Here is a 26,410-nt window from a genome sequence, read left to right on the forward strand (position 1 = left end):
ACTTTTTCAAAGGATAGATAGTTTGTTTAAGGGTAAGGTGGTTTAGTCTAGGCTCAAGTTCATTTTCTAAAGTAATTGGGAGATAGAGATATCAAAATGGGTTGAAACCCGTGAGTCAATCCAAATCACCATGGTTTGAGCTATGTTGAGCTGAAAAAAATAGTGTTTTTTCAATGCCAATTAAACTAAATCTGACTTACTAACCCGCGACCCACGAGTTAAATGAGTTTAAGTTGGGTTGAAGGTGGGTGACCCGTAACCCAACAACAACAACTCTTTATTATTTTTTTACAATTTTTCATAAGTTTTTTATTATAATTATTTACTACTTCTATTTGTGTAGGTTGACAATCTAATTTGTCTAAAAAATAGAATATTTTTCAATAATATTTAAATATTTTGGATGTTTAATTTATTTGATTACCAAATTCCGTAGGTTGACACTTTAATTTTGAACTAGTATCTTTATAGTAATGTTTGGTGAAAAAGGTGAACATGTTAATCGTACTGATATAAAAAAAAAAATCAATTGAGTCAATCCACCTTAATTGTACTATAGTAAATATATAATTTCGAAAAAGGAGTGCTCTAGTTTGTGTTAGACCTCTTATAAGTAAACATTATAAGAAGAGAAACCAGAAATATGACTCTAAAGTAAATAGGACATTTATTACTAGTTGTTGACAATTTTTTAACCATTTTAATAGTTTTAATGTTTGATTAGCAGTATTAATGTTTGTATGGATATCAACTTTGGGGACAATTGAGGCACATGTAAAACATTTTTTAGAATTATGATTGGATTTATTTGGGACTTCCATGATCGATTGAAGTTATTATGTTTCCTTTAGCTATGGAAATTTTCTTGTTGCTAGAAAATGGGGAATTGTGGAAAACTGTTCAGTGAGGTTTGTCATTTGGTCTGTGGCTCGAGAGTCTAAAATCAAACAGAAAATGGTAACTTACCATAATGTCAATGAATGCATACTTACAGTAATTTCAAGTTTACTAAGGAAGGACCTTACTTTTCTGTCTCCTCATGGTTGATTGTTGAGATCCTCCTTGACTCATGGCTAGCCTTTCATTTCCCTTTCAGGATGGTCTTAATGAGATGAGACCGTTTTATATATTTTTTTTCCATTCAGCTGATGGCTAAATGAACACTCCGTAATTCTCTTTCATTGTTCAGGTTGTCACCATTTTCCATTTCAGCTATTACAATTATGCATAGAGGTGCAACAATGAAGGATGCAATAGGGACCAAATAGGTGCGGCAAGGACGGTTCCATTTTAGGGTTTATACAACAATGAAGGCTACATTTTAGGGTTTACAAGTAATGAAGGCTGTAATTAAATCACACAATCAAAGGCTCCAAAAGATCAAGAGCTTTGATACCATCTCAATATTAGAAGAAAATAATTTCTCTCTTATTCAGTCTCATTACATACATATGATATATATGCATACATTGATTAGATAATTTAGGAAACAAGCACAACCTAATCTAGGAAACAAATCCCAGAGATTTTGGGATTGATATGCTAGTAAAAAATCAAGATACGGTCAATATACAAAATTAAAACCCATAGGAATAAAATACGAAACTTCCTAAAATTTCTGAACAGAAAAAAGTCTAAAACTTCCTAAAATATCCCAACACTTAGTAAACTTTAACTTGAGGGGAGTGTTAGAATGTATGAAGATATCCAAAATATCTTGGTCATATGTTAAATTTTTCTTTCGGATTAGTTTCCATATTTTGTTAGATCATTGTTAGTATAAATAAGGATTTGTGCTTAAGGATCATTAAAAGTCTCTCTTCTCTCCCTCAATACTTACATAATTCACAAGGTAGAAAAACATATTAAGAACAAAACCAGTCGAAGATTCTACTAATTTGCATAAAGTTAAAAAAGCTTTTAGGTAATATACAAACAATAACAGTCACCTTGGAAATATAAGAAGACCAGAAGATTACTATACCTTAACCAACCTCTTTTCTTAAGCTGAAAGACATTGTCAACCAAATTCAAAATAGGAACAGTCACGTTAGGTGGGGTCCACTGCAAAAATGGTTAATATTACGAAGGTTAATCGTGTCTTCCAAACCAAAAAACTGAAAGGTTAAATTCATCCAGTGGCTGTACTTTATGAAAATGTCCAAATGGGTCCCGAGAAGTTTGTAATTAGGTCATTATAGAATTGTATATGTTCTCAATGTATTGTATGTATAATGCGAGCACATAATATGTATTTATACTACTGAATAAAATCAATTACAATAAATGCACATAATAATATGGAATCAATCACCTTAATTTACGAGATTATGTGACGGTTAATTTCCTAGAAATTTATAACCGCTGATTATATTCTAACACTCCCCCTCAAGCTAGAGCATATATGTCATATGCACCAAGCTTGTTACAAATGTACTCAATTTGAGGGCCTCTACGGGACTTTGTGAATACGTCAGCCAGCTGATTGATAGAGTTGACAAAATAAGTAGTAATTTTTCCAGAGAGATCCTTTTCTCTAACAAAGTGACAATCAATTTCAATGTGTTTGGCTCTTTCATGGAAGACCGAGTTTGATGCAATGTGAAGTGCAGCTTGATTGTCACAAATAAGCTTTGTTTCATAGATGTTCCCTATTTTTAGTTGTAGTAGTAGTTGCCTAAGCCACGTAAGCTCACAAGTGGCTGCTGCCATAGCACGATATACCTTCTATTATAATGGTTGATGAGTCTACGATTTTAGCTCACGGTATTGGGATTGTAAAGCTTTTTCCATCTTTATCTATTGATAATGTTCTTTATGTCCTTGGGTCCCCCTTTAACTTATTATCCATTATTAGTCTAACTTGTTCTCTTGATTGTGTAATTTCTTTTAACCAAAGATTTTGTTTGTTTACAGGACCGAAGTTCAGGACAAATGATTGGCACAGGATGTGAGTCTCATGGTCTTTATCATCTTCGCCCTTCTACACATATTAGCACAATTATGGAGTCTCCATCTCTCCTTCATGCTAAGTTAGGTCATCCTAGTCTTGCTAAATTGCAGCAACTTGTTAAAGTCATGCTGAGCTAGTTTGTTATGTGAGTCATGTCAATTAGGAAAATACAGTCGTAGTTCCTTTCCCCGTAGTGTCTCACAACATGCTTCATCACCTTTTGCCTTCACTCTAATATTTAGGGGCCTAGTTATGTTAAATCTAATCTAGGTTTTCAGTATTTTGTTACCTTTATTGATGAATATTCCATATGCACTTGGTTGTTCTTAATGAAAAACCGTTCTGAGTTGTTTTCTATATTTCAATCCTTTTATAATGAAATTAAAACTTAGTTTAGGATTTCTATTTGAACTTTGCGAAGTGATAATGGTCGTGAATATCTCTCCCATTCTTTTAAACATTTTATGGCTTGTCATGGCATTCTCCATCATATTTCATGTGCATATACACCTCAACAAAATGAGATGGTTGAGTGAAAGAATAGACATCGTATTGAAACAACTATCACTCTTTTAATTCATGGTGAGGTTCCTCAACATTTTTGGGATGTTGCTATTCTTATTACATGTTATCTTATTAATTGCATGCCATCTTCGATTTTAGATAACAAAATTCCTCATTCTATTTTATTTCCTCATGCACCTAGACATACCTTACCTTTGAAAAGTCCTAGTCTTGATAAGTTATCTCCTAGATCACACCAATAAGTCTTTTTAGGATTTACTTGATCATAAAAATGATACAAGTATTTTTACCCTTCTCTTAACCGCTATTTTGTTTCTGCAAATATTACCTTCAATGAATCTTTATTTTACTTTAAAGGTCATTCTTCTTCCGATGTGTCTCCATCTGTTACAGTTAATATTCCTATTGTTTGTGATTCTCCAGTTGTGCACAGTCTACAGACAGATTCTCCTCCTCCACCACCCATTCAAATTTATAGTCGAAGACATTGTCCCCAGCAACCACCAAGTGACCCACTTTAAGTGCCAACTATTCTGTCTCCTCCAGCTCCGACAACTGATTTTGACCTTCCAATTTCCCTCCGTAAAGGTATACGTTCTACTCGTAATCCCTCTCCACATTATATTGTTTTATGTTACCATAGATTATCTTCCTCCTTTTATATATGTCTTTTGTCTATTTCTTTTTTGTCCATTCCTAAATCTCTCAGTGAAGCCTTCCCCCTTCCCTATTGGAGGCAGGCCATGCTAGATGATTTAAGTGCTCTTCAGAATAGTGGAACTTGGGAGCTCGTCCCATTACCGTCTGAGAAATCTATTGTTGGTTGCAGGTGGATTTTTGCTATCAAAGTTGGTCTTTATGGTACTATTGATCGCCTCAAAGTTCGACTTGTAGCCAAAGGCTACACACAAATTTTTGGATTGGATTATGGTGATACTTTTTCTCTGGTGGTAAAGATGACTTTTGTTCATTTATTTCTAGCCATGACTGCTCTTCAACAATGGCCTCTTGATCAAATGAATGTCAAAAATGCTTTCCTCAATGGAGATTTGTAGGAAGTTATTTATATGGAGCAACCTATTGGATTTCTTGCTCAGGGCGAGCCTATTCTAGATCCTAAGCAGTATAGAAAATTGGTTGGAAAACTAAATTACCTTACCGTTACTCGTCCTGACATTTCTTTTGCGATCAGTGTGGTGAACCAATCTCTCAATTCCCCATGTGAAGATCATCGGAATACAATTATCCGTACATTAAATTTCATTAAAGGATCTCCTGGAAAATGTTTGTTACATGGTTCCAATAACCATACAAAAGTTGTTTGTTATTCTAATGCTAATTGGGCAGGATCTCCTTCTGATAGAAGATCTATCTTCAGGTGTCTCCATTGGTGGTAACTTGATAAAAGCATAATTTAGAGCTATGGTCTCAGTCACTTTTGAGCTTGTTTGGCTTAAGCAATTTCTTACAAAGTTACAATTTGGACATGTAACTCAAATGACACTTATATGTGACAACCAGACGACTCTATATATAAGTTTTAATTTTGCCTTTCATGAGAGGACCAAACATGTTGATATTGACTACTATTTCATTCAAGAGAAGAATGTATCTGGAGACATCAAGACTGAGTTCGTTAACTTAAATTATCAGTTAGCAAATATTTTCACTAAGTTTTTGAGGGACCGAGAATTGATTATATTTGTAACGAGCTTGGTACATACAATTTATATGCACCAGCTTGAGGGGAGTGTTGGATATATTACGTTTAATGTTAATTATGGAAACAACATCTATTGTTAATTAGGGAAATATAGACATTGTTTGATATTAGTAGATATTGTTGATATTGTTTGTAACAATATCTGCTATTTACTATATCTATGTTTGGTTGTCTTATATACTTGTATCATTCTTCATTATAAATATATTACCCTCTGTATATTTTAGACACTAAGAGAGATTAACACTAAACCTAGTTTTCACTATATTCAATAGGGTCAAAATGTATTGAAGCAAAGACTAGTACTTGGGAAAGAAATACAGAAGTAACCACCATTAATAGAAGCATAGAAGGGGGAACTGATTTAAAGATTAGTAGTTTTTGAGTTTGATGGTGATTCATTACAATCCTTCAAATCACAAAGTAGAAGTTAGGAAGGTTCATTAATCAAGAATCACACTCTTGTGGTGGAGAAGAAAGCAAAAACAAGGAAGCAAAATTGGCAAGGAAAACAAATATTATGATGAAAGCAAAAACATATTTTTTTCCTTCTTCCTCAATTATTGGAAGGAGGAGACATTCTCCTTCTTTTCCCTTAAAGGAAGATAAAGACCAAAACTAGTAATGTTGTACAATTTTTACTATAATCATTTATAAAGGTTATTCATAACTTAACCATGTAGGCATGGTCCCAAAGAGAATAAGCGGCTAATGCATAACTTAAACATGCCTCAATAAGTAACAACAAACCAAATATCTCAATCAACAAGTGTGATATGCAAAACAAAAAGGCAATCAATCCCAGTTGGCTACAAACCTCAGGTGGAACTCCAACTGGATCGTCCATATTATCAGAAGTTGGATTGAAAGTTGTAGTTGGAACATCCTTTCCAACCTTAGCTTCCATTGCTACATCATGTTTTCTATCCATATCCAAGTTAGTAGATTCATTACCATGGTTTGTTAAAAGTTGTGAATCTTCCTTTAAGCTAAATTCATTCTCAGAATTGCACTCATTATCTTCTGCTTCTTTATCAAAATTTTCATGACCAAAATTAGCTTCCTTTTCACCTTCCTCATTATCAGAGCTTAACGCGGACTCTGTATTAGTCTGCCTTGGAACACTTTTATCCATCTCATCCATGCTCCAATACATGTTCTGATTGGTTGACCTGGAAGAAGGGGATGATGAACCAACAACCTTTCGAATTAAACCATCTGAAACACCTTTAAACTGTCGTACAATATCATCCACAGCATCATCTACATTGACTGTCAATATAAAAGAAGTTGAGCATTATGGCAGGAACTCATTTACTAATAACGAAAAAAAAATCTTGAATAAAGTTTGCAGCAATAGGTAAAATTCCTTAATTAAACTGAAACAAAAAAAAAAGAAGATAGAAACACAAGTAGATCTTTACTGTTTAACCAACCTCCCTAAAGGGCAAAAAACCTAGAGACAATTTCCTCCTTAATTACTACTAGTTGTTCCTCACATTTACATCACTCCATAAACCAAATTTCTTCCCTCTGCTCATTTGCAATTGTAACATTAGCATTCATTTATACAACACTTGAATATGTCCCATTTTGTCCTCTTGTGTCCTTACCTACAAGTGTCAATTCTTTATTTCTCATCCTCTACCTAGTAACATAGAGGTTCAATAAATAATAGGGCACAAGAAAACAAAAAAAAAACAAACGAAAAAACTATACATGGAAAAACCTTCACAAATAACAATTAAGTTCAACAACTTATGCTTAAATGTAGGTGTTAGATATTTCTAATTTAGTTTATTATATTTCTGCTATTAAAGTTATTAGATGTAACTATTAGAAAATGAGACTTTTTTAGATGCTTTAAGATCTTTTTTCTTGTTAGGTTGAAATTAATTATGAATCTTGTTTTGTGCGAAAGTTGGTTGTTTGGATAGTGGTTAGGATAGAATGAGTGCTGGCATTTGTTTTATGCAAATTTACATCTCTTTTATGAATCAAAGAGAAACTTTTACCAAAAAGAATTAATATAAAATGTTGAAAGTCCCACATCGATTAGAGATAAGGCTAATTCACAATATATAAGTGGGTGAAATACTCACCTTATAAGCTGGTTTTGTGAGGTTGAGTTAAGCTTAAAGCTCACTTCCTAACATGGTATTAGAGCCAGGTTAGAGCCTATCCTAGAGAGATTTCTTGGACATTCTGTTCCACCCGCTATCGGCTCTCTAACGGACCACCTATTAATTTCTAGTGTACAAGAGGAATATACCTCGGCGTGAGGGGGTGTGTTGGAAGTCCCACATTGACTAAAGATAAGACTAATTCACAATATATAAGTGGGTGCAATCCTCACCTTATAAGCCGGTTTTGTGGGGTTGAGTTAGGCTTAAAGTCCACTTCTAACATAAAAGAAAGAAGATTGTTATTCAATTGATTCATTTGAAACAATACGTTAGCCTCTTTCTATATATATAGAACTCTAACACAAAAATAAATAGATCTCTAAAGTCTTCTTACAACTTCTATTAGCTTCTAATAATATGTATAATATTCTACAAACTTCTAGTAATGCCTTTAATATTCTACTTGCGACACTTCTCTTCAAGCTGATGAATGAGTATCTATCATTCGTAGCTTGCATGTGAGATCATGAAGCTGCTAGTGGCAAGAACTTTTGTGAACAAATGTGCTAGCTGAAGCCCAGATGGGACGTAGGAAGTAGTGATAAGGTCACTATTCAGTTTCTCTTTAATAAAGTGTCGGTTTATCTCTATTTGTTTGGTCTTTTCATGCTGAACTGGATTGTGAGTAATTCTGATAGTTGTCTTATTATCACAATAAAGAATCATAGGTTCTTCACATGCCACTTTAAGATCATTTAGAATAATTCTTAATTCGCATACCCCTTGTGTCATAGGTCGGATCTCCAAGTCACCAAATTTCCACCCAAGAACATGCAATATCCTGTGGTAGATTTCCTATCTTTGACAGACCCTGCATAATCTACATCAGTATACACTTCCAGTTCTAACTTTTCATTTCTTTTGAACAATAATCCTCTTCCTGAACTTTATTTATTGAAGGATTTTATTTACGGCTTGTAAATGTCTCTTATTTGAGACATGCATGAACTGGCTAACGACACTTATAGCATAAGCTATGTTTGGTCTAGTGTGAGCTAAGTAAATGAGCTTTCCAACAAGCCTTTGATATTGACCTTTATTCACAGAAGAACTGCCTTCATCATTCCCAATTTTATGGTTTTGTTCTATAGGAACTCTAGTGGTCTTGCAATCCATCATACTTATTTCTTTGAGAAGATTAATAACATACTTTCTTTAGAAGATTAAGATTTCTTTCTTTGAGTAAGCTACATCTATCCCAAGGAAGTACTTCACCTTTCCTAGATCCTTCATTTCAAATTGAACCACAAGCTTTTCTTTCAAGGTTTCCTTCTCATGTTCATCATCTCTTACAACAATCATATCATTAACATAGACCAAGAGTAGTGTAAGTTTACCTCTCGGAGAATGATTGATGAACAAGTTATGGTCACCTTAACTTTGTCGATACCCCATGGAGATCATAACATGAGTGAGTCGTCCAAACCAAGCATAGGATAATTGCTTAAGTCCATACAAGGCTTTCTTCAATCTACATACTTTATTCCCTTCTTCAATAGGCCTAAAACCTGGGAAAATTTCTATATAAACTTCTTCCTCTAATTGTCCATGCAAGAAAGCATTTTTAACATCAAATAGTTACAATTCCCAACCAAAATAAGCTGCCAATGAGAAAATGATTCTAACTGCATTCGTCTTTGCCATTAGAGTAAATGTCTCCTCATAATCAACACCATAAGTCTAAGTGAATCCTTTGGCAACTAACCTTTCTATGTAACGTTTTAATGTGCCATATGATTTATAATTTACATTATAAATCCATCTACATCCTATTGCCTTTTTATCTAGTAACCTATTAACAAATTCCTATGTTTGGTTCTTTTCTAAGGTACTCATCTCTTCATTCATAGCTTGAACCCAATTCTCATCCTTCAATTCTTCTTCAATTGAAGTAGGGCTCTAATTACATCGATGGCAGAGAGGAAATTTTGGTGTTGCACAGATAGGATTTTAGTCACAAAATGACAAATAGGATACTTGGTACAAGACTTAGTTCCTTTTCTCCAGGCAATGGGCAATTCATCAAGGTCAGGCTCACAGCTCATTCAAGGAATTTTCCAAAGGTTCAAGGGTGTCACAAGAAGGAGCCCTTACCATCGGGTTATATGATTGGTGTTGTTCTTGGATCAAGTTAGGTAGCTTTTGTATTCTCTAATATTTCATACGGATGAAATTCTCTAGACGACTAATTTCTAGAGTTGACCTGGACTCAAGAACAGAGTTGCCCTTGTTAGGAGCAACTTCAGAATTGTGGCTAATTTCTGGAGCTAACCTTGATTTGTGAACAAAGATGCTCTTGTTAGGAGCAACTTCAGAGACATCCATACAAGATGTGCAAGGAGTACAAAGAGAAGTATGAGATGGTTCTTGTATGAAAGGATTAAAAGATGAATCAAAAGATTCAGAAGACTCAGCTTCAAAAGAACTCTCCTGAGGCTAAGGACGTTTGTTTTCATCAAAAGTGACATCCATGAAGGTAAAAAACCTTCGACTCGTAGGATGATAGCAACGATATCCCTTTTTATTAGATGCATAGCCAACAAATATACATTTAATAGCTCTATGATATAACTTTCCACGGAATTGACTATGAATATGGACAAAGACAACACATCCAAACACTAGACTATGAAGACTAGAGAGAAAATGAACAGATGGAAAAAAGGAATATATGAACTCAATAAGACTCCGACTATCTAGAACTCGAGAGGGTAATTGATTAATAAGATGGACCATAGTGAAGACAGCCTCTCCCCAATAAGATTTAGGGACATTCATTTGGAAAAGAAGTGTCCGTGTAACCTCAAGAAGATGCCTATTTTTTCTTTTAGCTGTATTCACACAAGTAACCTCATGAACGATAACATTTTCGGAAAGGAATTTAGACATGTCATGATTTACATATTCATTGCCATTATCAAAACTTAAACGTTTGATTGACTTCCGAAATTATGTTTTTCCCATATGGAAGAATTTGACAAGTAACAACTTCTGTGAGGGTCTGGTGATAGCTCCAGCGAATGTCCGGTGAAGGTCTGACGACATCTCCGACAACGGTCCGACAAAAACTCCGGCAAGGTTTGATAGCAACTCCGGTAGATAGCAAGGTGCAAGAACAGAAAAAACCACAAGTTGGGTGCACTTCAGGCAATCCAAATATTTAAAGGAAATGGGTGCACTTCAGGCAACCCTAAAAGGAACCTTAAGTAAAACAGAGAAGAAATGCGGAAGGAGGGCTCCCAAGATCGAGAGCGCTGATACAAACTAGAAAAAATTAATATAAAAGAAAGAAGATTGTAATTCAATTGATTCATTCAAAACAATACATTAGTCTCTATATATAGAGAACTCTAACACTAAAATAAAGAGATCTGTAGAATCTTCTTACAACTTCTATTAGCTTTTAATAATACATTTAATATTCTACCAACTTGTAGTAATACATTTATTGTCCTACTTACAACACTTTTTGTAACACATAAGCTACTGCACTCAGAATAGTGAAGAAGATTTTTCCCTACTTCCATAGTATATTTTCACAAGAAAAACTCTTTTCTCTATTTTTTTTCTTTGGTTTTACATCCTTTATGTTTTTTCTGAGCTCATTAATTTTTGAGGGCCTGTGAGGGAGTGAAAACATGTGAGAAAGTCATACACAAACCAGAAAAAAATACCCACATGAAAGGACAGCATCAAGAAGCAATTCTTTACCTCCACCTCCTATTTTTGTAAGAGAAAGTTATGATTTGTGGGCTGAAAAAGTGAGAACTATTTTGAGAGCTCAAACTCTGGGAAGTGGTGGAAAATGGAAGTAATCCAGCTCCTTTACCAGACAACCCAACACTGGTTCAAATAAGATTCCATGGTGAAGAAGTGGCAAAGGAAGCCAAAGCACTTACTATTATACATGCAGTAGTACATGATGATGTTTTTATCAAGATATTGAATCTTGAGATAGCGAAAGAGGTCTAGGACAAGCTCAAGGAGGAGTTGCGACTCAGTGAAAGAACAAGGAGGATGAATTTGAGATGAGAATTTGAAGTAAACAAAATGAAGGAATCTGAAATAGTGAAGGAGTTTTCTAACAGATTTTCCAAAGTGGTTAATCAAATCAAATTGCTATGTGAAGAGCTTAAAGATCAAAAAGTTGTGGAGAACATTTTGGTCTGTCTTCTAGAGAGGGTTGAGTAAAAAATCTCCTCACTTGAAGAAAATAAAGATTTTACCCATATTTCACTTGTTGAACTTGTCAATGCTATGCAAGCCATTGAGCAAAGAAGAGCACTGAGAATGGAAGAAAATGATGACGGTGCTTTTGTGGCTAACAACAAAAGCAAACCTCTAGGTAGAAGCAACTATGAAAAAAACCTTTTGGTGGGAAGAAAGGAAGTGGAAAAAAAGAAGATAACAACAAAATAGGAGTGTTAGAATAATTACATCTATGTATTATCATTAACCCTAAGTATAGGGTGTCGATTGTTGGAAACATCCTACATCCTTACCTAGTTCTGCACCTAGGTGTCTATTTTTTCTTTTTGCTATACCATTTTGTTGTAGTGTACGACGATAAGTGAACTCATGCAATATACCATGTGAACTCAAAACGACAGAAGAAACAGACGAGAAGTACTCTTTGGCATTGTTACTTCTTAAGGTTTTGATTACTTCACCAAATTGATTCTTGATTTCATTCAAAAAATATGTAAAGATGGATAACAATTCAGAACGATCTTTCGTAAGATAAACTCAAGTACATCTCGAATATTCATCAATGAATGTAACAAAATACCTAAAACCATAAGATGATATGCGACTAGGTCCCCGGATATCAGAATGGATGATAGAGAAACAAGAATTACACTTTGATTGAGACCTTTTAGGAAAGTTTGATCTAACATGTTTGCCTAGTTAACATGACTCACACTCTAAGGTTTGAAGACTACTAAGTTCAGCAAACATTTTTTTTTTAATTTGGATAAATGAAAATGGCCAAGTCGATCATGAAACATTTTAGACGCAGGACACTTGTGGACGAGATCCAAAATGGCATAATCCTCTAGCTTCATATCCTTCTCCAATCTGTCTCCCCGAACCATGTTGGAACGAAACTTTGAAGGTCAAAACGAAGACGGCAAGGTCCGGCGAGACTGACGACAGTGGTGCAACGAAGTTCCGGTGAGCGAAAGGTGGCGCATGGACGTCACGCGCCCAGCAACGGCAGACAAAAGTTGAGCGCATGGATGACAAGTAGACTCCACACCGACAGGGTTGGTGGTGGCTTGGAGAGGAACTCCATATCCAGGGGTCGTTGGCAAAAACCAAGGTGTTCGGTGACGGTTACTGGTGGTGGACGGTAAACGGCAACAAAAATTGTGCCAGAGATGACGGATACAGGCAGAGTGGGATCGACCCACTCTAATACCATCTTAAGAGTAAAACATGAAAAAAATATATGATTAGAGGGCTTGAAGGACCCTCTCACTTTCTTCTATTTATAATGAAAAAGTGATACAAGGATAGATAGAAGACTAAGGGACTACACTAGACACCTAGGTGCTGAACTAGGTACGGCTGTAGGATGTTTCCAACACTCTACACCCTATACTTAGGGTAATGATAATACATAAAGGTTGGAAAGAAAAGTTTCCACCTTGCTCTCACTATAAAAAGATGAACCATACAAAAAATTATAGTGGGTTTAGACCTAGAGTCAAATATAGGGCTTGCAACTTGCTTGGACATGTGGAAAAAGTTTGCAAAAACAAGGAAAACAAACAAGGAAAACAAGCTCAAGTTGTTGAGCATCAAGAACAGATTGAAGGGCACTTGTTTGTTTCTTCTTATTATTTTACAAGTAGCATGAGAGAAGTTTGGGTCTTAGACAGCGGGTGTACCAATGATATGACTCATGATGTAAGTTTTCTCATGGAACTTGATCAGGCCTACTTCTCTAAAGTCACTATTGGCAATGGAGAAAGTGTTGATGATAAAGGAAAAGGAGTGGTTGTTGTTCAAACTCCTTCAGGCACTACATACATTTCAGATGTTTTATTTATGCTTGATTTAAGTCAAAGTCTTTTAAGTGTGGGGCAAATGCTTGAAAAGAATTATGCTTTGCACTTAGAAACATATTTGATCGCTATGGATGTGAGATAATGTCTATTAAAATTAGAGAGAAAAGCTTTCCTTAGAATGAAAACAAACTTTTGTGCAAGTTTTTCCAAACTGTTGAGAAAAAAGAGAATAGGATTTGAGATTAATCTCCCTTGTGTATAAACCACACATAGGGTAATCTATTTATAATAGAGAGAGGTACAATTAAAAAGGGTAACTGAAAATAAATAGAAGATATTGTTTGATATTGTGATTAACAATATCTTAATAATATCAAACAATATCTAACACTCCCCCTCAAGCTGGAACATAAAAATTGTATGTGCCAAGCTTGTTGCAAATATAATCAATTCTAGGCCCCGTAAAGACTTAGTAACAATATCTGCTAACTGATCACTTGAGTTAACAAATTCAGTCTTAATGTCTCCAGACATGATCTTTTCTTGAATGAAATGAGAATCAATCTCAATGTGTTTGGTCCTCTCATGAAAGACAAGACTAAAGCTAATATGAAGAACAGCCTGATTGTCACACACAAGTGTCATTTGAGTAACATTTCCAAATTGTAACTCTCTAAACAATTGCTTGAGCCAAACAAGTTCCAAATTCTAGGCCACAACTCTATATTTTGCTTCTACACTGGATCTTGCTACAACACTCTGTTTCTTACTTTTCCACGAGATCAAGTTATCACCAATGGAGACACAATACCCAAATGTAGATCTTTTATCAGAAGGAGATCCTGCTCAATCAGCATCTGAATAGCAAACAACTCTTGTATGGTTATTAGAACCATATAACAATTCTTTTCCAGGGAATCTTTTAATATACTTCAAGATACAAATGACTGCATTCCAATGATCTTCACATGGGGAATTAAGAAATTGGCTTACCATACTGACTACAAAGGAAATGTCATGACGAGTAACGGTAAGATAATTCAATTTCCCAACCAATCTTCTATACTGCTCAAGATCAGATATAGGCTCCCCCTGATTTGGTAGAAGTTTAGTATTGGGATTCATAGGTGTATCAACAGACTTTGAACTCACCAACCCAGTTTCCTCCAGAATATCCATGGCATATTTTCTCTAAGATATAACAATACCATCACTGGACTGTGCGACCTCAATACCCAAGAAATATCTGAGTTTGCCAAGATCTTTGGTCTGAAAATGGTGACAGAGATGCTGTTTCAACTTAGAGATGTCATGGTTGTTACTCCCTGTACGAACGATGTCATCAACATATACTATCAAGTAAACACATCCAGCACTCGAGTGTTGATAAAAGACTGAATGATCTGCTTCACACCGAGTCATACCAAATTGCTGAACAACATTGCTAAACTTTCCAAACCAGGCCCTAGGAGATTATTTTAAGCCATATAGGGATTTGCGAAGACGACATACTATCCCAGAAGACTCCCCCTGAGCAACAAACCCAGGAAGTTGCTTCATATAGATTTCTTCTTGCAAATCACCATTGAGGAAAGCATTTTTAACATCCAGTTGATAAAGAGGCCATTGTTGAAGAACAACCATGGTAATAAATAAACGAACAGAAGCCATCTTTGCCACGGGGGAAAAGGTATCTCCATAATTCAACCCAAAAACTTGAGTATAACCTTTGGCCACAAGACGAGCTTTGAGACGATCAATAGTACCATCAGGTCCAACTTTGATAGCAAACACCCACCTGCAACCAACAATAGATTTCCCAGACAGTAACGGGACCAGTTCCCAAGTTCCACAGTTATGAAGAGCACTTAGTTCATCTGTCATGGCCTGACGCCAACCAAGATGGGCTAAAGCGTCACGGACAATTTTTGGGAATGGACACAGAAGAAAGAGAGGAAAGAGATGTATAAAAAAGTAATGACAATCGATGATAACTCAAAGCAATATAATGGGGAGAGGAATTTCCATGAATTAAAAGAGTGCGAGTTGTTTCAATAAGATGTCTATTTTTATGTTCAGCTACACCATTTTGTTGAGGGGTATAAGCACAAGAAGTTTGATGTAGAATACCATGAGAAGCCATAAATTGTTTAAAAGAACAAGAAAGATATTCACGGCATTTATCACTGCGCAAAACTCTAATAGAAACAACGAATTGAGATTTAATTTCATTAAAAAAAATTGAAAGATATGAAATAATTCCGAACGATGTTTCATAAAAAATAACCAAGTACATCTGGAATAATCATCAATGAAAGTAACAAAGTATTGAAAACCTAAAGTAGACTTAATGTGGCTAGGACCCCAAATGTCAGAGTGAACCAAGGCAAAAGAGGACAAAGCATCACATGTGACACGACGAGGAAAGGAAGTACGACTATGCTTGCCTAATTGACACGACTCACACCAAACGAGATAACTTGGACAAAGCAGGGACAAGATGTTGTAACTTGGCAAGGCTTGGATGACCTAACTGAGCATGAAGAAGAGAGGGAGACTCCATAACTGCACCAACATGTGTAGAGGGACGAATATGATAAAGACCATGAGACTCTGTGCCAATCACCTGTTTCGAACTCCGGTCCTGTAAACACACGGAATTGTTGGTAAAAGAAACAACACAATCAAGGGAATGAGTTACACGACTGATGGACAACATGTTAAAAGGAGACCCAGGGACATAAAGAACATTATCAATGGTTAGAGAAGGGAAAAGTTTAACAGTGCCAACACCATGAGATGAGATTCTAGAACCATCAGTCAATGTAACAGAAGGTAAAGGGTTAGTAGAGGATAAAGAAAAGAACAAAGATTTGTTACCAGTAATAAGATCAGTGGCTCCTGAATCAAAAACCCAAGGACCAGGAGAAGAAGATCGAGTCAGACCAACAAAAGATGTACCTGTGTGAGCAACAGATGTAGTGGAACTAGAAGACTGTTGATCCTTATACCATTTGAGAAATTTGTTGAACATAGCAGGTGTATCGGATGAAACAGGAGAAGGAGGATCCCTAGTAGACGAAACTGGTGAAAGGTTGGTCTGAACAGCTGCAGCAGAGCGAGGAGGATGACCATACAATGCATAACACTTGTCAATCTTGTGACCTGTCTTGCCACAATGTTCAAACTCATGTAATGCATAACACTTGTCAATCTTGTGACCGAGCTAGCCACACACAATGTTCACACTTAGGACGCCCTTTTCCCTGTTTGCGAGGGCGAGTCCGGTCATCACGGTGAGATGCCAACGCAGAAGAATCATCAACAGAAGCAGGTGTATCAGTGTTGGGTTGTTCTGGTACATGCAAAAGAGTAGAGTAGGTTGAAGTCAAGGTGGGGACAATCGGGGAACCCAAAATTTGATCATGAATATGTGAATATTTATCAGCAAGCCCGTGTAATGCTCCGAGCATGAAGAACTTTGAGCATTGCTCGATCCCCGTGGTAGGGTCGGGGGAAGGAGGCAATAACTCATTGAACTCATGAAAAAGAGCATGAAATTTGCCCATATAATTAGTCATAGAGTCTTGATGTTTAGAGGAAATAAGATCTGCAAATTTAGAACAGACACCATAGAGACGTTGAGTATCATTGGTGTATAATAACTTGGCATGCTCCCAGATTTGAGCACACGTTTCGTAGGAACGAAAAAGTTGCTTTAACGAAGGATCAAGAGTACCCTTGAGAACCACACATAATTGAGCATCAATGGTTTCCCAACGGTCGTCTTCAACAGGAGTGAGAGAAGGTGCTTTCGAGGCAAGATGATCAAGATACCTCTGACTCTTAAGCCATAATCGGATGTCTGATGCATGTGGCATAATTAGGGCCAGTTAACTTGTCAATGGATAAGTTTACATTAACATAGTTAGTATAGATGGACGGGTCAGACACACTAGAAGAGATTTCAAAACTAGAAGAGGCAGCGGAAGATGCCATGGCAGAACTGACACTCCAGCTCCAGTGGCGGCGGCTCCGACGGCTCTAACGGCGGTGGCGGCTCTGATGGTGGCTCCGACAGCAACTCCGGCGGCGGCGGTGGTGGTTGCAGCGACAGGGGCAACGAAAAAAAAATGCCAAAAAAGTACCTTAAGCTCTAGATACCATGTTGAGAGAAAAGAGAATAGGATTTGAGATTAATCTCCCTTATGTATAAACCACACATAGGGTAATCTATTTATAATAGAGAGAGGTACAATTAAAAAGAGTAACTAAAAATAAATAGAGTAAATAGAAGATATTGTTTGATATTGTGATTAACAATATCTAACAACATCTTAATAATATCAAATAATATCTAAACAATATCTAACACAGACAAAGTTGAAGTCTCAAGCAAAAAATAATTTGGAGTAGACAATCTTCAAGATCAATATTTAGAAATTCAAGAAGAAGATTTATAAGATGATGATGATGATGATTTTCCAGTTAAAGGCACTAAAAGTCTGGGTGATGGAGAAGATGATGATGACGATGATGATTTTCAGTATTTTGTAACTTTTATTTATGTATATTCCAGATGCACTTGGTTGTTTTTAATGAAAAAATGTTCTGAGTTGTTTTTTATATTTCAATCTTTTTATATGAAATAAAAGCTTAGTTTGGGCTTTGTATTCGAACTTTGTGAAGTGATAATGGTTGTGAATACTTTTCTTATTCTTTTAAACATTTTATGGCTTCTCATGTCATTCTTCATTACACTTCATGTGCTTGCACCCCTCCACAAAATGGGGTGGTTGGGCGCAATAATAGACATCTTGTTAAAACAACTCGCACACTTTTTAATTCATGGTGAGGTTCCTCAACATTTTTTAGGTGATGTTATTCTTACTGCATATTATCTTATTAATTGCATGACATCTTCAATTTTAAATAAAAAAAATTTTCATTTTATTTTATTTCTTCATGAATCTGTGCATTCCTTACCTCTTAAAGTTTTTGGATCTACATGTTTTGTTCATAATTTCAGTCCTCATCTTGATTGTTATCTCCTAGATCACACAAATGTGTTTTATTAGGATTTACTAAATCACAAAAAGGCTGTAAGTGTTTCTCTCATTCTCTTAACCGCTATTTTATTTCCGCAGATGTTACCTTCATTGAATCTTGTTTTTACTTTAAGGGTCATTCTTCTTTTGATGTATCTCCATCTATTATAGTTGATATTTCTGTTGTTTGTGATCATCCTCTTCTGCCCAGTCCACCGTCAGATTCTCCTCGTCCACCATCACTTTAATTTTATACTCGAAGACAGTGTACCCACAACCACCAAATGACTCACTTCTAGTGCCAAATCCTTTGTCTCCGGCTCCAACAACTGCGTTTTACCTTCTAATTGCCCTTCATAAAGGTATACATTCTATTTGTAATCTTGATCCTCATTTTACTACTTTGAGTTACCATAGATTATCTCCACCTTTTTATACCTTCATTTCGTCCATTTCTTCTGTGTTAATTCCCAATTCCCAAATTTGTAGGTGATGCCTTAGTCCATTAGTCCATCCTGGTTGGTGTCAGGCCATGCTTAATGAACTGAGTGTTCTTCAGAACAGTAGAACTTGTGAGCTCGTCCCATTAATGTATGAGAAATCTGTTGTTAGTTGCAGATGGGTTTTTGCTATCAAAGTTGGTTCTGATGGTACTATTGATCGTCTCAAAACTCATCTTGTGGCCAAAGGTTACACAAACTTTTGGTTTGGATTATGGTGATACTTTTTCTCCAGTGGCAAAGATGGCTTATGTTCGCTTATTTATAGCCATGATTGCTCTTCAACAATGGCCTCTTTACCAACTGAATCTCAAAAATGATTTTCTTAATGGAGATTTGCAGGAAGAAATTTATATGGAGCACTCTCCAGGTTTTTTTGCTCAAGGGGAGTCTTTTGGATTGGTATGTTGTCTTCAAAAATCTTTATATTGCCTATAACAGTTTCCTAGGATCTGGTTTGGAAAATCTAGCAATGTTGTTCAACAATTTGGTATGACTCCCCGTGAGGTAGATCATTCAGTCTTTTATCGTCACTCAAATTTAGGGTGTGTCTATTTGATAGTATATGTTGATGGTATTGTTCTTATATGCAATGACCACCGTGGCATCTCCTAGATGAAACAAAATCTTTGTCACCATTTTTAGACCAAAGATCTTGGCAAAATCAGTTATTTCTTAGGTATTGAGATAGCACAATTCGGTATTGTCATATCTTAAAGGAGGTATGCATTGGATATTTTGGAGGAAACTAAGTTGATGAATAATAAACACGTGGACACACCCATGGATTCTAATACCAACTTCTACAAAACTAAGGGGAGCTTTTATCAAATCCTGAGCAGTGTAGAAGATTAGTTGGAAAATTGAATTATCTTACTGTTACTCATCCTGAAATTTCCCTTGCAGTTAGTGAGGTGAGCCAATTCCTCAATTCCCCTTGTTAAGATCATTGGAATGTAGTCATTTGTATATTAAAATACATTAAAGGATCTCCTAGTAAAGGTTTACTAAATGGTTCCAATAACCATTCAAAAGTTGTTTGTTATTCAGATGTTGATTGAGCGGGATCTTCTTCTGATATACGATCTACTTCCGGATATTTTGTTTCCATTGCAAAAATAATTTGTTCAAAGAATAATGAAGTCAAAACAATTGCCAACCATTTCCAAAGCATCTAAGGACCAGAAACAAGCTACAAATGACGATTATTGAGTTTAGAAATTTGATATAAAAAGAAGCAAGCTACAAATGATCACGGCTGAGTTTAGGGATTTTGAGATAAAAGAATACATTGTTTATAGATGCAACTCTATTTTTTATAAAGTTTGTTTAATTGTGATCTAACTGTGCCTAAGTGACTATAGATTATTAGGTTACATTTACTGAAAAGAAAAAGGATACAATGAGGCCAGGTGTATCTTGAGTTTTAATAAACCCAAAAGTATACTCTAATACTCCCCCACATTATCAACTATGGTAAGTCGTAGAGTGTATGTGAGAGGAGACCATGCTAATCTATCATTACTTCTACAGCTAAAAGAGGTAAAATTAACAATTCTGATTCTTTATTGATAACAGTAGAAGGATGCAATAGATTTATAACAAATGCATACCTTCAAACAGATTCCTAACAAACTTTATTCTAGTATCTACCAAAATGCGATATTACCTATTGAAAGACAAAAGAAAAGGATATTAATTCTCTCTATTGGGCCACAAATAGTAGATAAGGTGTTACACATTTCAAGGAGAAGAATATAGGGAAAGACGAAATAAACTTTTCCAAAAACTAAAAATAACTTATGCATACTTAAAAATGATCTCTCAGAAAAGTTAAATCGAAGTAACTTCCACAAATTAGCTTATGTAGTGTCAGATCTCATCATAAAACTAATTGACACTAAGCAAGGTTGCCCAGTCCAACAAATGAGGTAGCCGATGTGAGATTTCCCAACATACTGAAGATAATTTTAGCCCATAGAGAAACTTATTTCATTTTTCCTTTTTATTTCTCTCCTAGAAGTGTTTATGAAGACCTATTCTAGACAGATATTAGCATATTAGGAAAAAGCAGTAGCATGAAATAATATACCTAGCACTTAAACAAATATGTGAAAAGTCCTAAATGTTTTATTGATATATATACCTGCCAGGGTCCTCATCATTGAAGAAGATTTCCCAAAGGAGTAGTTCTTCAAGTGAAAAAAGGAAAGAAAAAGGTGCTTAGATTGTCATTTTCCACATCGTTATGGACCATAAGAAAATGATATGATGGTCCCTTATCTAATGTTATGATAAGAAATACCAAGCATATACAAACCTTTGAGGAAACACTTAAAAAGTCCCACACCTCATGTTGTTCAGCAATATTAGCTATTGATAGGAGATCCTGAAGTAAGACAGTATATTTGATGTAAAGATATAGATGTTAAAAAACACATCAGATAATATTGAGGATTGTAGAAAGTGACTCAAAATACCTGGAGATATTTATCAAACTGAATGCAACGCTGATAGACAAATGCATCCTCTGTGCTTGAGGAAAATATCCTTTTAGGAGGCAAATGTAGCAAATAATTGGGAATATCTTTTAGATGTCGATGCAATCGCTCAAAATTCCTGTATCTGAAAATCACCTAAAGAATGTTCAGTGATGTTGAAGCAAAATATAAACAAGGAACAGAGCAATTTTGGAACTCTATCTTATGTATTCCCTAGTATAAAAGATCGGTTTAAACTTCAAAATAGGGAAAAGAGATGGTTTAACAAAAAATCATTGAGTGTTCCTAATATATTACTGTATGGTTAAAACCCAAAATTTACAACCAATATAAACCCAAATAAACCTGTCTGACATTATCCAAATTCAAACAGACATAACTTGTGCACTCCGACTATTATAGAAATGAATGAAAGTAAAACCTCTACCTTCTTCTAACAAACCAAGTTTTCTCTAGACCATCAGTCACTGCAATTGAATATACAGCAAAAGAAGTGGATCCTAGTTTCTCAAAATATGCTCCCATAACCTGTAGTGTGCAAGTAGACAACAAACAACAATCAATTAAATAAAAGCATCCACAGAAAAATATCCCATCTACCACGGCCTGAATCCCTTCCGATTTGTAAGAGCGAACGTTATATAGGTTCCACGTTATCAGACAAATGTGCAACAATATCATAGTATAGAAGTTGCAACAATATCAGACAAATGTGCATACCCGGCACCGAAGCTTTGGAACAGAATGTCCGTCTCTTCTCACAACCATTTCAGAACCACTCTTTCCCCGATATCCCTCACCATGTTTCTCAGATTCAGGGTTGTGCACCTCTGACCTTGGGGAGCATACCTTAAGAAGAGGTTGGTTTCCCAGGAGACAAGCACTGTTGGATCTCTTTAGATCTTTAAATTTTTTAGAAGGGATATCCCTGATATCCTTCACCTCATCAACATGATGGTCTACTTCAGAACAGAGTTCCTTGTCAGGATCCGGTGAAGACTCTGACCTATTTGTGCCTACAACATTTAGGTGTGGATCTGAACCCACATAATGCATAGCACCCATTCCTTCTTGAATTGCATCAATAGCAGGACATTTCAGTGAAGGGTCCTGATAGCCGGTTTTGGTATTTTTATGCTGTTTCCGTCTATAATTCCTTCCTCTAGCCCACATGTTCTCCAGATTCTCAGGCATAAGAACTTCGGTTCTTCTCTGACTTGCAGCCTCCAGCATTTGTGCCCAATCAGCAGAGGCTGTATGATTATCATGTCCACCCCCAGCATCAGAATGGCCATGATTATGAGTTGTATTGGTTGAATGTTCAAGGGCCGCCATCCAATTTATACCATCATCATTAAGGACAAGTAGAAGGGATTCAATCAGCTCGTTGATATACCTGATCATTAAGAGAAATACATTTTTAATGGAAATTGGAATAAATTAGTTAAATGTCAATGAAATTTCAGTTTTAGATAACCAGTGAAAGGTTTTTCCTTTAATCAAAAGAAATAGTGCTATTGCATCACTATACAGGTTGCAATCTGAGCCAAGTTAGCAGTACAACCTGTACCAATCATATGCAGTATTCTTAATACAATTAAAAGAAGTAAAAAAGTGAGGAGACAAAACCAAAACCCACTAAGACAATCTGTAATGTGGGAAACCTCATCTATCTTTACAAAAATCAGAGACAATACAAAGAGGCACTGTACAATATTTGTGCATTAAAATGTTTTCAATTGATTACACTAGATAACACCTAATACCTTTCTTCTTGGATTAATAGACAATATAACTTAGGCTATTAATTAGATATTAAACTAGCCAATTTGAGAGTTTAACATAGGTAACATTTGCTTTCATCGACTCTCAGCCTCCCAAACAAACAAAACCACATTTGAAAGGGGGGCATATTTTATTCATCAAAGAGGGCCCTCCAAAATAGTAAATATTAGTTAAAATTTATGTTGTACACAATGGTACTCTTAAACATATAATTTTTCCATACATATGATCTTCACATGTTAGCATACTGTAGTTGATAGTTTATCATAGTTCACTTGTTTTAAGTCAGTTTTTTGTATTCTGTACAGCAGTGTATGCTTTATACTATAGTTTTCTTTCTTTTATATATATACATACAGCTGTAAGTTTCTGTTAGTATTAACAGAAACCTCACTTTTATAAATAGCTATCATATACATATTTCAAACTGTTCAGAAATCAATACAGTTTCTTTCATTGTTCATATTCTCTCTTTTCTCTCAGTTCAAGTTATCTAAGATCACATCAGTTTTAATTATGCTATTGGATACTTGCTGTGCTGGTCACTTGTTAAGTTATATACATGTAAATCCTTTTCTCAACATATCTACATTTGTTGAGTTATTCACATTAATTTAGACATTTCTCTTTGATACAACAGTAGTGTAAGATGACTGATAGGACACCCAAATCTATTATTTCAAAAAGGACTCACAATTAGTAAATGGGATCATGGGCACAACACATTGTATTCTTCTTCTTATGCATACTTAAAGAACCATTTTTCAACCCAACTCTTAATATCCTAGAGTCCATAATATTTCCTCTTGGCCATAGATTTTCAAATCTGTTGACTAGCTACTACAAGGACGTACCAATAATACATACTTCGATCTACTCTTTCATATTTCAACCTTGAAACTTATCAACCAACAGCCAGAACAAAACCATGGTGGTAGGAACTATGAAGGTTTTTTATGTCCCATATATATAAAGTCTGATCAGGAACCTCACCCCTAAAAACAGACAAACTTTAAGAATTTCAGATTAAATATTGGCAAAGGAAACCCTTCAACAGGTTATGAATTGTTAAGGTCCACCTCCCTGACAAGAAAGACTTAAAGGAAGTGAAATTTAAGACAGAATTCAACTTACGCAGGGCTTGCCAAGTTCATGATAGGTTGCAAGATCAAACAAGTTAAAATTTCCCGAGCTATACAGCGAATGACAGGACATTGAGCTTCTCGTTTTCTCAGTACAGTAGCTAATATTCCACTCATTAGCCTCTGGAGAACCTAAAGAAAGAGAAATCTCGTGAGATGACGTATGAGATGTAATTTACGAAAACAAAAATTAGACAACATCTAGACACTCCACTCACACCTTGTACTCACTCTCTGGAGATATTAAAGCTGGATGAAGCTCCTTAGAATTCAATAGATGAAACTTCAATCTTTCATCCCTCTCCTCAGAAGATAAGGTTAACATGACATCAACACCTATAGCATCTTGATTTCTTCTGAAAAGGTCTATATGATCCCCTATTAAATCAACTATGTCCCTACAATTATAAATGACAAATAACACAACCAGTGATTTTGTTTATTTCAAGAACTTGGCAAATTCCTTTCTTCTGGGAGCAAATAATAAAAGAGGGGTAAATGATGTACCTCGTGAGCAAGTCAACAAGGTTTATCTCTTTAACCCTCACAGACACTTCAGAAATAGCGTCCATGATTAAGTCTCGTATCAGCTCAGGAAACTCCATATCTGGAGTAAGGTCTGAATACCACATATTTATCACGAAATCCTTCAAAATCTGATCAATGAAATCATTCAAAGCAGCCTCCACAACAGGAGAGTCAATCTTCTTCCATTTGGGAGGGGGAGGGGGAGGTGAAGAAGAGAGTCGTTCATCATTCAGAGGCAGCTGATTTTTCTCCAAATGAGATAAATAAGTTTGTAATCTTGGTGGCTGAACCTTCCAACGGAATTCCACCTTGTTCAAAAGAATGCGCAGAGCAGCAACAAACAGAATGGACATGGGAAGATTCATCCACATAGATTTACTTGTATCTGTGGTGAACAAACAATAACAACAACAAATAAATAAAAACTGGCAGTCTTAAGAGCATAACCCCGATAATGAAATAACAAACATAGATAAAACAAGTACCGGAAAAGAAAATGACAGGTATCAATCAAAGACTCTAAGTCTGCAGTTTTGAGGTAAAACTTCACTGGAAAAATGACAAAACTTATATGCAATTCCTTAAGTATTTTTAGTGTTGTTCTGTTATCAGAATAGAAGTTTTGCTTAAATAATCTGCATAATAAAAACTGTCCATTGAAGATCAGCATAACTTACCAAGTTCAAACTCAAATTCTGATTGGACTATCACACCAAAAGCACGTAATGGTATGCATGCATCTAAGTTTTGTTCCTAGAAAAATGACAAGTCTGAATCACCGTCTCTACATTTGCAATCTGAAGGCAAAACCCACATGGGAAAATGGCAAGTTTCAACGGAAGACTCAAAATTTGGGGTCTTGAAGCAAAACCCAGATAGAAAAGCAGCAAATGCAACATCGAGGAATCATTGTTAATGCAAATAAAAGAACATGATGGAAATAGGAATAACTTACGAGTGAAGAAATAGGAAATGGCGAATATACAAAGAGCCCACCAGAGAAGACGGAGCTTGGCCTCTTCAATGAGATCATTGATGATGTCCATGGTGGGTGTGGGCGTTAGAGGACCCATCTTGTTCCCTCTGTAACTAAAAGCGAACACCTTGCCACTTTCAAATATGGCATGGTAATTTCACAGCGACAACCTCGCTATCTTTGTTCGGTTTCAGTTTGTTGCCTATTTCTATATCAGCTTATACTAACAAGCTTGCCATAAGAAATTATGGCTTTTTTATTAATTTTAATTTAAATTAAAAATTTGGAATTTAACTAAAGTATAATGAAATTCAAGGGCTTTCTCATTGTTGTTTTCTACCCTCTACAAAAATCTATATCACTCATTTTCATTCCGAAAGTATTATAAGATTGAAGAAATGTCCTTTGAAAAAAAAAATTGTAATAGTTGTTAGTGTAGAAAGAAATTTTAGGGTATACGTATACAAAAAGCAACCAATCTATTATTATTTGCCATAAAAAAACTTTCTTATTAATTTTTAATTTAAAT

General features: G+C 35.5%; 1 protein-coding gene across 5 annotated transcripts in view; it reads right to left on the minus strand.

Annotated features, from left to right (window-relative positions):
- LOC114168915 (uncharacterized) overlaps positions 1-26,075 on the minus strand; it is a 36,004-nt gene extending 9,929 nt beyond the window's left edge. For 3 of the 5 annotated variants that reach the window (XR_014992951.1, XR_003600786.2, XM_028053892.2), the window contains exons 1-11: positions 25,861-26,075; positions 24,885-25,290; positions 24,598-24,775; positions 24,370-24,509; positions 22,171-22,846; positions 21,878-21,978; positions 21,430-21,574; positions 21,270-21,338; positions 21,096-21,141; positions 6,019-6,473; positions 1,985-2,064 (exon numbers count right to left, since the gene is read on the minus strand). Coding sequence is in view for 2 of the 5 variants with exons in the window: in XM_028053892.2 (XP_027909693.2) it covers positions 1,985-2,064; positions 6,019-6,473; positions 21,096-21,141; positions 21,270-21,338; positions 21,430-21,574; positions 21,878-21,978; positions 22,171-22,846; positions 24,370-24,509; positions 24,598-24,775; positions 24,885-25,290; positions 25,861-25,978 (2,414 nt within the window). In the remaining 3 variants the exon portion in view is untranslated. Of the gene's footprint in view, positions 1-1,984; positions 2,065-6,018; positions 6,474-21,095; positions 21,142-21,269; positions 21,339-21,429; positions 21,575-21,877; positions 21,979-22,170; positions 22,847-24,369; positions 24,510-24,597; positions 24,776-24,884; positions 25,291-25,582; positions 25,703-25,860 lie in introns of all 5 variants that reach the window. The other 2 variants (XM_085669749.1, XR_003600789.2) reach the window with 2 other exon arrangements.
- Positions 26,076-26,410: the final 335 nt, after the last annotated feature.

This window comes from Vigna unguiculata, chromosome 2, assembly GCF_037176805.1.
Source record: "Vigna unguiculata cultivar grain cowpea cultivar isolate G323 ecotype 2 chromosome 2, ASM3717680v1, whole genome shotgun sequence".
Taxonomy (NCBI): Eukaryota; Viridiplantae; Streptophyta; class Magnoliopsida; order Fabales; family Fabaceae; genus Vigna; species Vigna unguiculata.